This window comes from Bubalus kerabau, chromosome 11 (genome assembly GCF_029407905.1).
Source record: "Bubalus kerabau isolate K-KA32 ecotype Philippines breed swamp buffalo chromosome 11, PCC_UOA_SB_1v2, whole genome shotgun sequence".
In the NCBI taxonomy this organism is placed as follows: domain Eukaryota; kingdom Metazoa; phylum Chordata; class Mammalia; order Artiodactyla; family Bovidae; genus Bubalus; species Bubalus kerabau.
In genome coordinates this window covers 103,362,072-103,375,167 of record NC_073634.1, presented here as the reverse complement: position 1 = coordinate 103,375,167, position 13,096 = coordinate 103,362,072, and the positions used below count along the sequence as shown (strand labels likewise).

General features: G+C 48.4%; 1 protein-coding gene across 2 annotated transcripts in view; it reads right to left on the bottom strand.

The window, feature by feature from the left end:
• HMCN2 (hemicentin 2) overlaps positions 1-12,831 on the bottom strand; it is a 176,156-nt gene extending 163,325 nt beyond the window's left edge. For both annotated transcript variants that reach the window (XM_055541400.1, XM_055541401.1), the window contains exon 1: positions 12,193-12,831. In XM_055541400.1, coding sequence (XP_055397375.1) covers positions 12,193-12,448 — 256 coding nt within the window. In that variant the 5' untranslated portion in view covers positions 12,449-12,831. The remainder of the gene's footprint in view (positions 1-12,192) is intronic.
• Between the last annotated feature and the right edge of the window lie 265 nt (positions 12,832-13,096).

The following is a 13,096-nucleotide window of genomic DNA, read 5'->3' as shown; positions in this document are numbered from 1 at the left end:
CAGCTATCATTGTTTTGATATTTATTAAGCATCCGATTCTGTTCTAGGCACTTAATATACATTTGCTCAGAAAAAAAAGTCATATTGCAAACTATAGCCTCCTATTTATTATCTCTGTTTTATAGATGAGAATTCTAGGGCTTAGGTGGGTAAAGCAAACTGCCCAAGGTCTTACAACGAGGAAGCTGCAGAGATGCTTCCCACCTCCTCGAAAGCAGCACTTAGATCCTGGGGTCACTCTGGATGTGCACATGGCCCCTCCTCCAGCTTCAGGGGCCCCATGCAGGGTCCCACCATCTGCCACCATGGTGGGCAAATTGTGTCCCCTCTCCGGAACTCAGTCCTTCCATGTCTAAAAGGCAGAGAAAAGGAAGTCTGGCCTGCTAGGACTATAACAGTTCCTGAGCCCAGGGCTAGCTGAATGGACTCCCTTGAAGACACCGCTGAAGGCAGACGAGGCGGGGCAGGAAGCAACTGTGGTTCTGTCCAAAGAGCTAAAGTAGCCCCAGAACCTCAGAACCTTCCTCGGCTTCCTCCTTGGCATCCAGGAGTCTAGGATCCGTGTTACCTGAGAGTCTCCTGGGGCCCTGATCACACGATGGATTCAGGCTCTGCCTTGAGCGTCCACATCTGCCAGTCCCCCCGTCTTCAGGGAGATGTTCAGGTCTACACTCCCGCCAGCCTCAGCGCCATCATTTGTTCTATTCCCTTTGCCCACTGTGCTACCCCTGGTCCTATATGGACCCCCTCCCCCCCCACCACCACCTACACCCAGGGCTTCCCTGGTGGCTCAGTTGGTAAAGAATCTGCCTGCAAGGCAGGAGACCCAGGTTTGACCTCTGGGTCGGGAAGATCCCCTGGAGAAGGAAATGACAACCCACTTCAGTATTTTTGCCTGGAAAATCCCATGGACAGAGGAGCCTGATGGGCTATAGTCCTTGAGGTCACAAAGAGCCAGACATGACTTGGTGATTAAACCACCACCACCGCCCCCACACCCAGCCCTTCCCCATCTCAACTCAAAGGTCACTCCTGTCTCCCCACCTCTCAGAGCAGCCCAGGCCTCTTTGTTACAGGGACTACCCAGTGGTTAATGGACTTGGGTCCTTCTCTGGGGGCCTGGCGGGACTGACTGAAGGTGCCACAGCCCAAACCAGCATCCTGCCTGGCCCATCCTTCCCGGGCAATCCCCTGGGAATCACATAGGAGCCAGTGAATTGTGAGTCTGTCAGGGATCCCTGGGGACCGGGTAGACCAAATGTACTCAGCCACCCCAGGCCTGCCGAGCGGGCAGCCTCCCCACTCTCAGACTCACTGCACCCCCATCCTCCTGCTCCTCCTCCCGGAGGCATGCCCAGCCCGCTCCTCTCCCCACACCCCTGCCCTGCACAGTCATGCTGGAAAGCCCAGGCAGGGACACGGCACTTTGATGAGGCGCCCTCAGTGGCAGGGACAAGCCTGTCCAAGGAGAGACGCACCGGGGGGCAGGTCAGAGGGCTGGATTTTCTGCTCAGAGCAAAGACTGATTTATCTATTTCATGATGAGAAGTTTGTTAATAGCAATGTCACTCCAGGGTGACAGTATATACCGGTACACACACACACACACACACTCATATACACACACACACATTAGAGCATGCGGCAAGAAGCCAAGTCACCCCACCTCATGGGCAATTCTGCCTACTGAACACATTCATTTTGCCTGCCTGCATCCTGGCTCCTGGCCTGGGGGCTCAGTAAAGAATCCACCTGCCAATGCAGGAGACACAGGTTTGATCCCTGGGTCGGGAAGATCCCCTGGAAAAAGAATTGGCAACCCACTCCAGTATTCTTGCCTGGGAAATCCCATGGACAGAGAGGAGCCTGGTGGGCTATAGTCCAGGGGATTGCAAAAGAGTCAGACACGACTGAGCGACTAAACAACGACAAGAATCCTGGCTGCTGACCAGCTAAAACCACCTCTTCCCTGCGGAAGGCTGGCAGGACACCTGGCGACCCAGAGAAGATGCTCAAACTCACCCTCAGTCAGGCGCATGCAAATTAAAACAGGTCAGCACTTCTCACCTACTGAATTAGCAAAAGCAGGAAGAGTAATGTCCCTGGATGCCAACAAGGTTGGGAAAGGCAGTGTCATACTCTCTAGGTAAGAGGGCAAGATGCTACAGCACTTTTGGACGACAGTTTGCTGATATCTATTAAAGGTAAAAACGCTCACATGCTTTAACAATGGCAATTGCAGTTCTGAGAACCTATCCAATAGCTATGCTTTTGCAAATGTGCGTGTGTGTTGTAAAGAAACTCATAGCAACCTAGTTTCCACAATATGAGAATGGCTGGATAAGTCAAGAGAAGATACATGAAGATCTCTCCATGTGGACATGGTGCGGGGAGGAGGGGGGGGATGAACTGGGACTGACATACGCGCACTGCCATGTATAAAACAGAGGCAGTGGGACCTCCTGCATAGAGCGAGGGGCTCAGCTTGGTGCCCTGTGGTGACCTGGAGGGGTGGGATCGGGGAATGCGTGTGGGAGGGAGGTGTAAGAGGGAGAGGATATATGTATATTTATAGCTTATTTACTTCACTGTGCAGCGGAAGCTAACACAGCATGTAAAGCACCTATACCCCAATTTTTAAATAATTAATTATTAATTTAAAAAATTAAGATCCTTCCTGTAACACCTTCTGTAGTCATGAAAACAATGAGGTGGATTGGTATTTCCTAACATGAAAAGATACCATGATATATCATGTCAGGCAGAAAAGCAGGTTGCAAAACAGTATGCATAATAGCATCCTATTTTTATGTAATAAAAAAATGAAGTGTACATATGTATGCAAGTGAACGACACACACGCAGAGAGTCTGGAAGCACACAAAATTAAAGTGTTTGCATTTCTTGAGAGTAGTGTTATTAGAACATTTAACAAGCATGTGTTAAATTTGTAATTTTTTGAGGAAACAATAAGTTTAGTTGTTTACTGAAAGAGCTAAGCCTTGATGCCAAAATTTGACAAAGAGCACAAAGAAATATCACTTACTGATCACACATATTGAAATGAGCAGAGAAGCCCCAAACAAGACCCTGGCAAATAGAATCCAGCTGTATACCAAAGAATAATCCCTGCTCAGTCATGGTGGATTATTAAGCAAGGAATGTGGAAATGGTTAAGAAGGAAAGAATCACGTCAAGATGTCAACAGGCAAAAGATCTCACAAACATCTCAGCACAGGCAGAAAGTCACTGGCTAATACTGAGCACCCACCCTCGTTTGGCTTTTCTGGTTTGTTTGTCAGATTTCAGTTCAGTGCTCAGCTGTATCTGACTCTTTGCAACCCTTTGAATTGCAGCCCATCAGGCTCCTCCGTCCATGGAATTTTTCAGGTAAGAATACCGGGGTGGTTGCCATTTCCTCCTCCAGGGGATCTTCCCAACCCAGGGGTCGAACCCACATGTCCTGTGTCTCATGCTCTGCAGACAGATTCTTCACCCGCTGAGCCACTGGGGTTCATTTGTTTGGGGGGTGTTTTTTTCCACCCTTGGTAAATTAAGAACGAGAGTATCTTCCTCCATCTGATGAAGAAAACTTCAAATCAAGAGCCACCAAGAAAGAATACAATAAAGACAAGACCCACTTCAGTCATCACTATTACTTAACACTGTTCTGAAAGCGCTAGCTGCTGAATACCACAAAACATTCCAAATGAGTGAAAAATTTGATTGGAAAAAAGGAAACAATATTATAATTTGGACAGGCTATGGTTGCCAACCTAGACAACTCAAGACATTACTCCCTCAAAAAAAAATTAGAATTAGTCTTTTAAAAACCCTTTAGTAAGAAAGTTGGAAACAAAATAAATATATGAAAATAAATTGCTTTCCAACATACTAGCAATACTCATTTACAAAAAATGTAATGAAAAAAAGTCCTGGTCAAAATAGTCATACAAAACCCCGAATATTTACAGATGATCTTAAAAAGAATTGGGTGGAACCTATAAGGGAAAAAGACTACAAGTTTTCAATAAAGGAAATAAATATGCAAAAAAGAAAAAAAAAAAAAAGGAAGAGGTCTCCAACATGGTGGTGCAGAGGTGAAGAATCCACCTGCCAGTGAAGGAGACACAAGAGTCTGGGCTTAATCCCTGGGTGGGGAAGATCCCCTGGAGAAGGAAATAGCCATCCGCTCCAGCATTCTTGCCTGGGAAACCCCATGGACAGAGGAGCCTGGTGGGCTGCAGTCCATGGGGTCACAAAGAGTCAGACTCGACTGAGCAACCTAACACAGCACACACACAGCACTCTTACATGGAAAAAATTTAATTTTTTTAATGATAATTCTTCCCCAAATCAAAATTTAACACAATTCTGAGCAAAATCACAGCAGAAAATGTTGGGGGGAAGTTGATTAAGTTTTTATACTTTTCATCTGAAAAGATTCATGGTCAAGAATATTTTTAAAATGAAGATGAATAAAAAGGAACATGAAGAAGGTCCTGGGCCAAGTAACTCTGGAAATGAGTTGCATCTACAAGACTAAAGACAAAAGAACGGTACTCTTGTAAATACAGTTGTTTTCCACGGGGTGCAAGTTAGCTACACTAAAACCACCATAAATGTGCAGTGACACTGGACAGCGATGTCAGTGACAGTGGGTGGTGGATGAAGAGAGCCGGGGTAGTCACTGTCGGCGTGGGAGGTTACAGACAAGCAAGAGTAGATTAGCGGGATCCACGTGGTAATGAAAGAGAGTTGGAGGCTGCAGAACGAACTCGTTCGGCTTAATGTAGATACAAACAGTAAATACAGAAATAGTTATAGATATAGGTACATACCAAGTGACGTATACAACATGTATCTCCTGCTTTTTCAGCTAAAGAAACAGAAGCAGTGACAACCCAGTAGCAACAAGCACACCTCACACTCAGAGAAGTGAGAGGTGTGTGTTCAGTCGTGTCCAGCTCTTTGTGACCCCATGGACTGCAGCCTGCCGGGCTCCTCCGCCCATGGAATTCTCCAGGCAAGAACACTGGAGTAGGTTACCATTTTCTACTCCAGGGAATTTTCCCAACCCGGGGATCGAACCTACATCTCCTGTGTCTCCTGCGCTGGCAGGCGAATTCTTTACCACTGTGCCACCTGGGAAGCACTTGGGTGCTGGTGTCTAATGCTGGCATCGAATACCATCTTTTAATAAACAGAACCAGGGTTCCTTGGAGAAACTGCTAATTCTAGAACTAGGACAGGAAATACATGAGTCTGGAATAGCTTGTAGTGCCAGAAAGTAAGAAAGTGCTTTAAAAAATAGCTCCCAACAGTAAGTGTATGTCAAAGGTACAGAGGCCAGATGAAAGTGCTTCCAATGATTAAAGTTGGAAAAACCTGAGCAACAAAATAAACCCAGCAGTATTGGATTACAACCCAAAGAATAACACGATGAGTCCATACTGATACATACAAACGATCGAATGAACAAATAAATGGAGAGGAGTCAACTCTCTTATGCAGAAGATTTCCAAACAGTTTTTGTAAATACTCCACATTCACGGAGGTGGATCACGTCTCCCTACTTCTCAAGTGTGGGCTGCATGTAGTGACTTTCTTCCAAAGAGGATAGAACAGAAAGGGAGAAAGAAAAGAGAAAGCTTCCATGAAGACAACCTCAGCCAGGTGATCAAGGTCCGCGTCAACAGTGATAAGTCACAGTGCTAGCATGTATCCTTGACATGATGGGACGAGAACAGCCTTGTTCCTCTGTGATCTTCCTCCCATTACCCACCCTAACTGGAGAAAAACACCCGGGAAATTACGACGGAGGGACAAAACATCTGGGCAATATGCAACAAAACTGTCAAGGTCATCAAAAACAAAGGTTGAAAAACATCACAACCAAAGAAGCCTAAGGGACATGGCACGGACATGTAACACAGGATCCTGGATGGGATCCTGAAACAGACTAGGGGAAATTTGAGGGAATCTGAATAAAGAATGGGCTTTAGTTAATAATAATATTTCAATATTGGGTTGTTCAGTTTAGTCGCTCAGTCATGTCCAATTCTTTGTGACTCCATGGACTGCAGCATGCCAGGCTTCCCTGTCCATCACCAACTCCCAGAGGTCACTCAAACTCATGTCCATTGAGTCAGTAATGCCATCCAACCATCTCATCCTCTGTCCTCCCCGTCTCCTCCTGCCTTCAATTTTTCCCAGCATCAGTTGAGATAAATGCACCATTATATGGAAGATGGTAATAATAGAGACAACTGGATGTTGGGTATATGGGAACTGCTGTACTATCTCTGCAATAATTCTGTAAATTTAAAACTGTTCTAAAATTTAAAGTTCATTAAAAATTTTAAACTGTCAGGACTTCCCTGGTGGTCTATTGATTACGACTCTGCACTTCCACTGCAGCGGTCACTGGTGTCATCCCTGGTCAGGGATCGAAGATCCTTCTGCACACTGTGGCAAAAAGGTAAAAATTAAAGTGGTCAGCTGTGAATGGATAAAGGTGATACAGCATACATACACAACGGAAACTTATTTGACCACAAGAAAGAAAGAAATCCTGCTGTTCGGGACAACTTGGATGGACCTTGAGGGCATTATGCTAAGTGAAATGAGTCAGATAGAGAAAGACAAATACTGTATGATCTCACTTATATATAGAATCTAAAAAAAAAAAACCACCAAAATTCATAGAAACAGAGAAAAATGGTGGTTTCCAGGAGTCAGGGAGTAGCAGAAATAAGGAGATGTTAGTCAAAGGGTACAAACTTCCAGTTATGAGATGAATAAGTTCTGAGAATGGAACGCAGAACTTCGTAATTATCGCTAATAATCCTGTCTTATGTACTTGAATATTGCCAAGAAAGTAGATCACAAATGTTCTCACCACAAAAAAGAAATGGCAATTATGTGCCAAGTTGGAAGCAGCAGCCTGTGCTATGGTGGTAATCATCTTGCAATATGCAAATGTATCAAATCAACACACTGGGCATTTTAAACTAACACAATACTATGTGTCAATTGCATTTCAATAAGGCTGGGGGTAACTTTTTTTTAAAGAATAGGAGGAAGGATCTGCCCCCATTATAACCCAAATAATGACTGCAGTGTGCACCTGGCACAAGAGCTGCCATACGACAGGACAGAATGGAAAGATAAATTAATTGATATAAAGTAATTTTGGATAAAGACAGGATCCAAATGAATGAAACAGAAAGGAATATCTGATACAATGTACCCTAACCATTATCCTGTTCTAGAAGAAGCACATCAAGTAATTTCTAATAACATATGCTGATTTTTTTTAAATCCCAGGTTTTACAAGAAAACATAAAGAGAAAAAAAGAGAACAAATGAAAAAACCTAGAACATGTACCTAACGGATTTTGTGATAAGAAAAAAACATATCTTTCTAAGAATGAAAGTGAAGAAATTTACAAAGGGAACAAGTCACTAGGTTTCGTACATAAACATTTAAAACTTCAGAACATTAAGAACCACAAATATTAGAAGGCAAACAATCAGGGAAAATGCTACAACATACAAAACCGTACAACAAAAAGCAATAATATCATCAATATAAAGTCCTCATACTGACTGATAAGAAAACCACTAAAAATCTCAAATAGAAAAATGAACACAGGAAACGACAATTTACAAAAGAAGAAATTCACACACACACACACACACAAATCTAGTGAACACTTGAGAACTTACTGAAACTCACTAGCAATTGAAATCAGTAGAGATCATTTTCCATCTTTTGAATTAGGGGTGGGGGGTAGACATTATTATCCTAATCCCTAGGGCTGGGGGATTCCCAGGTGGCGCTAGAGGTAAAGAATCTGCCTGTCAGTGGAGGAAATGCAAGAGACTTGGGTTCAAGCTCTGGGTTTGGAAGGTCCCCTGGAATAGGAAATGGCAACCCACTCTAGTGTTCTTGCCTAGAAAATTTAATGAACAGAGGAGCATGGCGGGCTACAGTCCATGGGGCCGAAAAGAGTCAGATGCGACTGAACACACACAAAAAAACAAAAACACAATGCCCCTTTCCAGTTTACTAGCTGTTCAGGCTTCCCCAGTGGCTCAGCGGTAAAGAATCTGCTTGCCAATGCTGGAGACATGGGTTTGATCCCTGGGTCATGAAGATCCCCTGGAGAAGGAAATGGCAACCCACTCCAGTATTCTTGCCCGGGAAATCCCATGGACAGAGGAGCCTGGCAGGTTACAGTCCAGCGGGTTGCAAAGAGTCAGACAAGATTGAGCATCTGAGCACATACACAGCACGCTAGGGTTGAGGGTAGCTGCGCTTAAACGGTCCCCTCAGAGGCTTCTGGTAGAAGTTTAAACTTCCAAAACATTTTGGAAAACAATTTGAAGAGTTGCCCCCCCACTCAGTGTGTTTATATAATGACCTAGGAATTCTGCTTCCAAAACTTTAATCTAATGAAAAAACCAAAGATGCAGACAAAGATTTACACACCAGAGTGCTTTTTGCGACATTTTAATAGAGAAAAACTGAAAACAACCTAAATTTCAGCCAAAATAAAACCATTAGCAAAAGTCTAACTCTGCCATTTGGGAACATACCATTTTTTTTTTTCCATTAAAAAAACATTTCCAAAGCACAGGTTCTGGTTTATCTCGAAGCATGTGCCACCCAGAACCACTTGAAACTTGTCTTGCAAAGTGTGGTCTCTGAGGTTTAATGTAGGGGTTTCCTTTAGGAAGACCCTCCCAGTACACAGCCCTGGGACCTGAGTGAGTAAGTGACAGTCACTTCTGACTCTTTGCAACCCTGTGGGCTATAGCCTGTCAAGTTCCTCTGTCCATGGAATCCTCCAGGCCAGAATACTGGAGTGAGTAGCCATTCCCTTCTCCAAGGGAAACTTCCCAACCCAGGGATTGAACCCAGGTCTCCCTCATTGCAGGCAGCAGATTCTTTACCGACTGAGCTACCAGGGAAGCCTTGAACTGTCAGCTAAAACCCCAATCTCTCAGCTCCACTTCCACCAAAGGGAATTCCACTGGCTGAGTCAAAAGACACAGCCTAACCTAAACCACAGCTCCAATCCTCGCTCAGAAACACTCAGTGTCTGCTCAAAGCCCATAAAAGGAGATCTAAGAATCCTCAGTTCCCCGGTCATAGTGAAATGGAGCAGGACGCTATGGTCCTTGCCCCCCACCGACCCCCACCCATGTCCTCTGCCTGCCTTTTTTCTGTGGAAAAACGTTAGTCAAAAAATAAGTTTAAAAAAAAAATAAGTTTAATCAGAGAAGTGTGAATATGCAGAAATAAGGGGAAACAGTCAAAGGAGACCAAATAATAATAATGTACTCATCAAGCATAGTCGAAGATCTTTGGTTCCTTCTCAAGGTCTCTAGATAATTTTCTGAGCCATATCCTGTGAGCTGTCTTGTAGATATTGAAACCCCGACCAGGTGGAGAAGTCAAGTACATGATGACCAGACTGTAGCCATGACACAAGCTGCCCCAATTCTGAGAATGTGCCTCAAAAAAATGGAAACAGACCGACCCTGGAACTGAAGATTAACCACACCCAAAACAACCAAGATGATGCTTGTCAGACCACCGATGACCAGTTTCAAGATGACTGTCAGGGCCGACTGTGCTGTTTCTGCATGTAGCCCCTCCCTCCATCTACAAAAGCTCTTCCCCAGTGACTGTCTGTGGTGGTGGTTGGGGGTGGAGGGGTGTCGACCTCTGGATGGACGTCCACCCTCCCCCGCCCAGTTACTGGCATCTGAAATAAAGCAAACCTTCCTTTCCACCAACCCAGCCTGTTTATTGGCTTTTGAGCAGCCAGACCCTACGTTTTGCTAACAACAGCCCGGACCAATCTCGCCTCTCCCAGCTGCCCCATCTCACCCCTCCTGCACCCAGGCTCCACAGCCACAGACACCTGCCCCAACGTGTCAACCACCACTCAGCGAGCTCCATGTGTTTAGGAAGACCTCCTTCCCTCTGTATCCCTGGCACCTAGCATCCCCCGGCATGTGGTCAGAAGCTGATCAATTTCCCTTCATCTTCCTCAGGTCCTGCTCCAATGCTGCTTCCTCAGAGAGCCTTTGATGAGTCCCCTCCCACACTAACCAACAGTCAGGAGCCGTCAGGAGGGATACCTGCTACCCTCTGCCTGTCTTGTCGCCTGCAGGCTGCTGGCTCCTTGACGTGAACCCTGCCTGCTTCACACTGACAGCCTCACAAGACTGTGCATACAGCAAGGGCTCAATAAACACTGAGGTTCCCCCTCCACTGGACCTGGGGTGTCTGTAGGGAGCATGGTTTGGGAAGAAGAGATGGGAAAGGGGGATGGGATTTTTTTGTTTTGCAGAAGATGGAGTGAAGGTTAGAGGGTCACGCATGCGCTCAGCATCCAGAGAGGAGAGGAAAGCTTGGGGGTGGAATGAGGGCTTCAAGAAGATGATGGCCAGAGAGGGGACGGTGAAGACACTACGGAGCCCGGAACACTGTATCCACTTCCAACAGGCTGCTCTCCTGCCCGCCAATGGAGCCAAGCATTTTAGAGACAAATATGGGTTATTGTTGTTCAATCACTCAGTCATGTCCTACTCCTTGTGACTGCATAGAACTGCAGCACACCAGGCTTCCCTGTCCCTCACCATCTCCCTGAATCTGCTCAAACTCATGTTCACTGCATCAGTCAGAAATTATGTCAGCCTGGCAGGTGGCCTTGGGGAAGTCCTGTCCATGTCCAGAGCCTCAGTCTCTCCAATTGTAAGAGTAGGGGTGGATTAAATGATCGCTAAGTGCTTTAAATGCAGTACCTCTGGAAGCCCAAGAATGACCCAGAAAGGGAGTGAGAAAGTTAGGGGGACAGAGGATGAGCTATGTTTGAGCTGAAGCCCCCAGGACACACCGCACACCCATGATGTCACAATTCCCCTAACCTTGCTCTTTCCTGACCTCCAGGTGGGAGTCAAGCTTCTGCTGATCCCAGAAATCTTTCTAGACCCCTGGCTTCTGGGCTGTGAGCTGTAGAGCTTTACAGAGCCCAAAGCTCCTGGAAGCAGAGGGACTCCACACTCAGCCTGAGGGCTGTAAGGGATTATGTCACACCCACCCTTACTCGGCTTTTCAAAAATCTCTGATGATGCTGCGATTAATCAAGGAAAACAGGGCTTCTAACAGGGCTTCCTAGCTCATCCAGACTTGGGTGCATTTCCTCCGAACAGGAACACTTTGTAGTACAATTCTGCAAAAAAAAACTCTGCTATCTTTAGTTTAGTTTTTGGCTTTAGAAAACTAACCTTCTGAACAGGGAGGTGCCAAATGGAGAGACAGGACAAAACTTTGTCAAATTAATCATGGGATCTGAGTGGTGGGCAGACAGGTGTTCGTGTATTTTTTTTCTCCCTGTGTTACTGTAAGTCTGAAGTTTTTCACTAAAAATGTTGGAGAACAAGCAGTCCTGCCACTCCCAAGGTTGGGAGTCTGAGCCCACCGCTCCACAGCTGCTTTCCTTGAAACTCCCCACAGTGGGGTCTCCCAGGAGCCTTTCAAGGGCACGGCCTTAACCCTGCGCTAAACGGTAGGGGGCGGGGTAGGGGTGCTGTAGGGGGCGAGGTGCTGCCCGCAGGGGAGAGTGGGTGGGGGGGGGGCGGCTGGCAGTGAGGGGTAGGTGGAGGCCACCTGGCTGCTGTTTTTCTCTCGAGAACAGGTGAGGGGCAATATGCAGCGTTTGACCCCCGAATCTCACGATGGGAGCAAAGTCTAAGAACCCAGTGGAGGCGCGCGGGGGCCAGGCCCTGGACACCAAAGCCCCAGTTCAACATCTCAACGAGCCTGGGAGGTGGTTCTCACCCTGTGATGCTCCGGGAGGCAGGTTATTTGCTGAAGCCTCACAGTCGCACGGCGCGGCTTTTGAAGGTAGTGCGCGCGCCTCTCAGTCACCCACCCGACGACGCGGGCGGGGAGGCGCGGGAGAAGGGGACATCAGGTTCGGGGTTGCGGGTGGCGGGGTGGGAGAGGACGCAGCGGCTGCGAGGCCTGCCCCAGGTGCAGAGCGGACGTGTGGAGAAGGCGCCCCTGCCGGGCAGCGGTGCAACCGGCGGGCGTTCAGTGCGCCCCGGGCGCAGAGCGGGCGGGTGAGCGCACGGCGCCAGAGCGCCAGGCCGAGGGCGCGGGGGGCGCTACCTGGGTCGTGGAAGGGCACCAGCGCGTAGTTGGCGATGACCCGGCTGCCGCGGCTCAGACTGTGCTCCAGAATGCGCGAGGCGCCGTCCATCACCTGCATCAGGTCGTCCCACATGGAACCGGTGACGTCGAAGACGATGGCCAGGGTGGCGCCCCCCGTGGTAGGGGGCAGCGCCGTCCTGGGCTCGCCGACCACCGCCGCGGCGGCCGCGGAGACCGCCAGCAGCAGCCGCAGGAGCGGCGCCCGGGGCCTCATGCTGAGCGCGGCCGAGGAGCTGCGGCTGCCGCAGTGAAGGCGCGCGGGTCTTGGGGAGCGCGACCGCCCTGGTGCACACAGCGGCCGCCCGACGAGCGCTGCAGCCGGCCCCTCGCTCCGTCGCGCGGCGGCCGGTGCGCGAGGGACCTGGCTTTGCGGCGGGGTCCCCCTGCTGGGAGCCCGAGGCGGGTCCTAGAGCCCACCCCGTTCAGGGTCACGGGCCCGCCTCCTCCGCTCCCCCCACCGTGACTCAAACTTTCCCGGCCCCACTGTTCCGCCGTCCAGACCCGAGGTTAGAGGAGGACGCGGGGCGGACGGCAGAAGGGAGCTGGGGCCCGGCCAAGGCGGCGAGGGACCGGGACGCGCGGGACCCACTGGACACCTGCGCCTCCCGCCGACTGCGCGCCCCGCTGCGGGGGCAGGAGAAGGGAGGGGACCGCGTGTCCCCTGCCCTGGAGGTCTGCCCGCGGCCCTAGCTTTTGTGGCTCCCTGCACTCAACCCCCATAAAAACTCTCCGACAGGCAGACACACACGCGCACACACGCACAAAATGCAACTCCCTTTCTTTCCACAGGGATGTGTGCTTCCCCGTTGTTATCTATTAGGACGGTTAATACAATCAAGCCACAGGAGTTGAGCAGCAACTA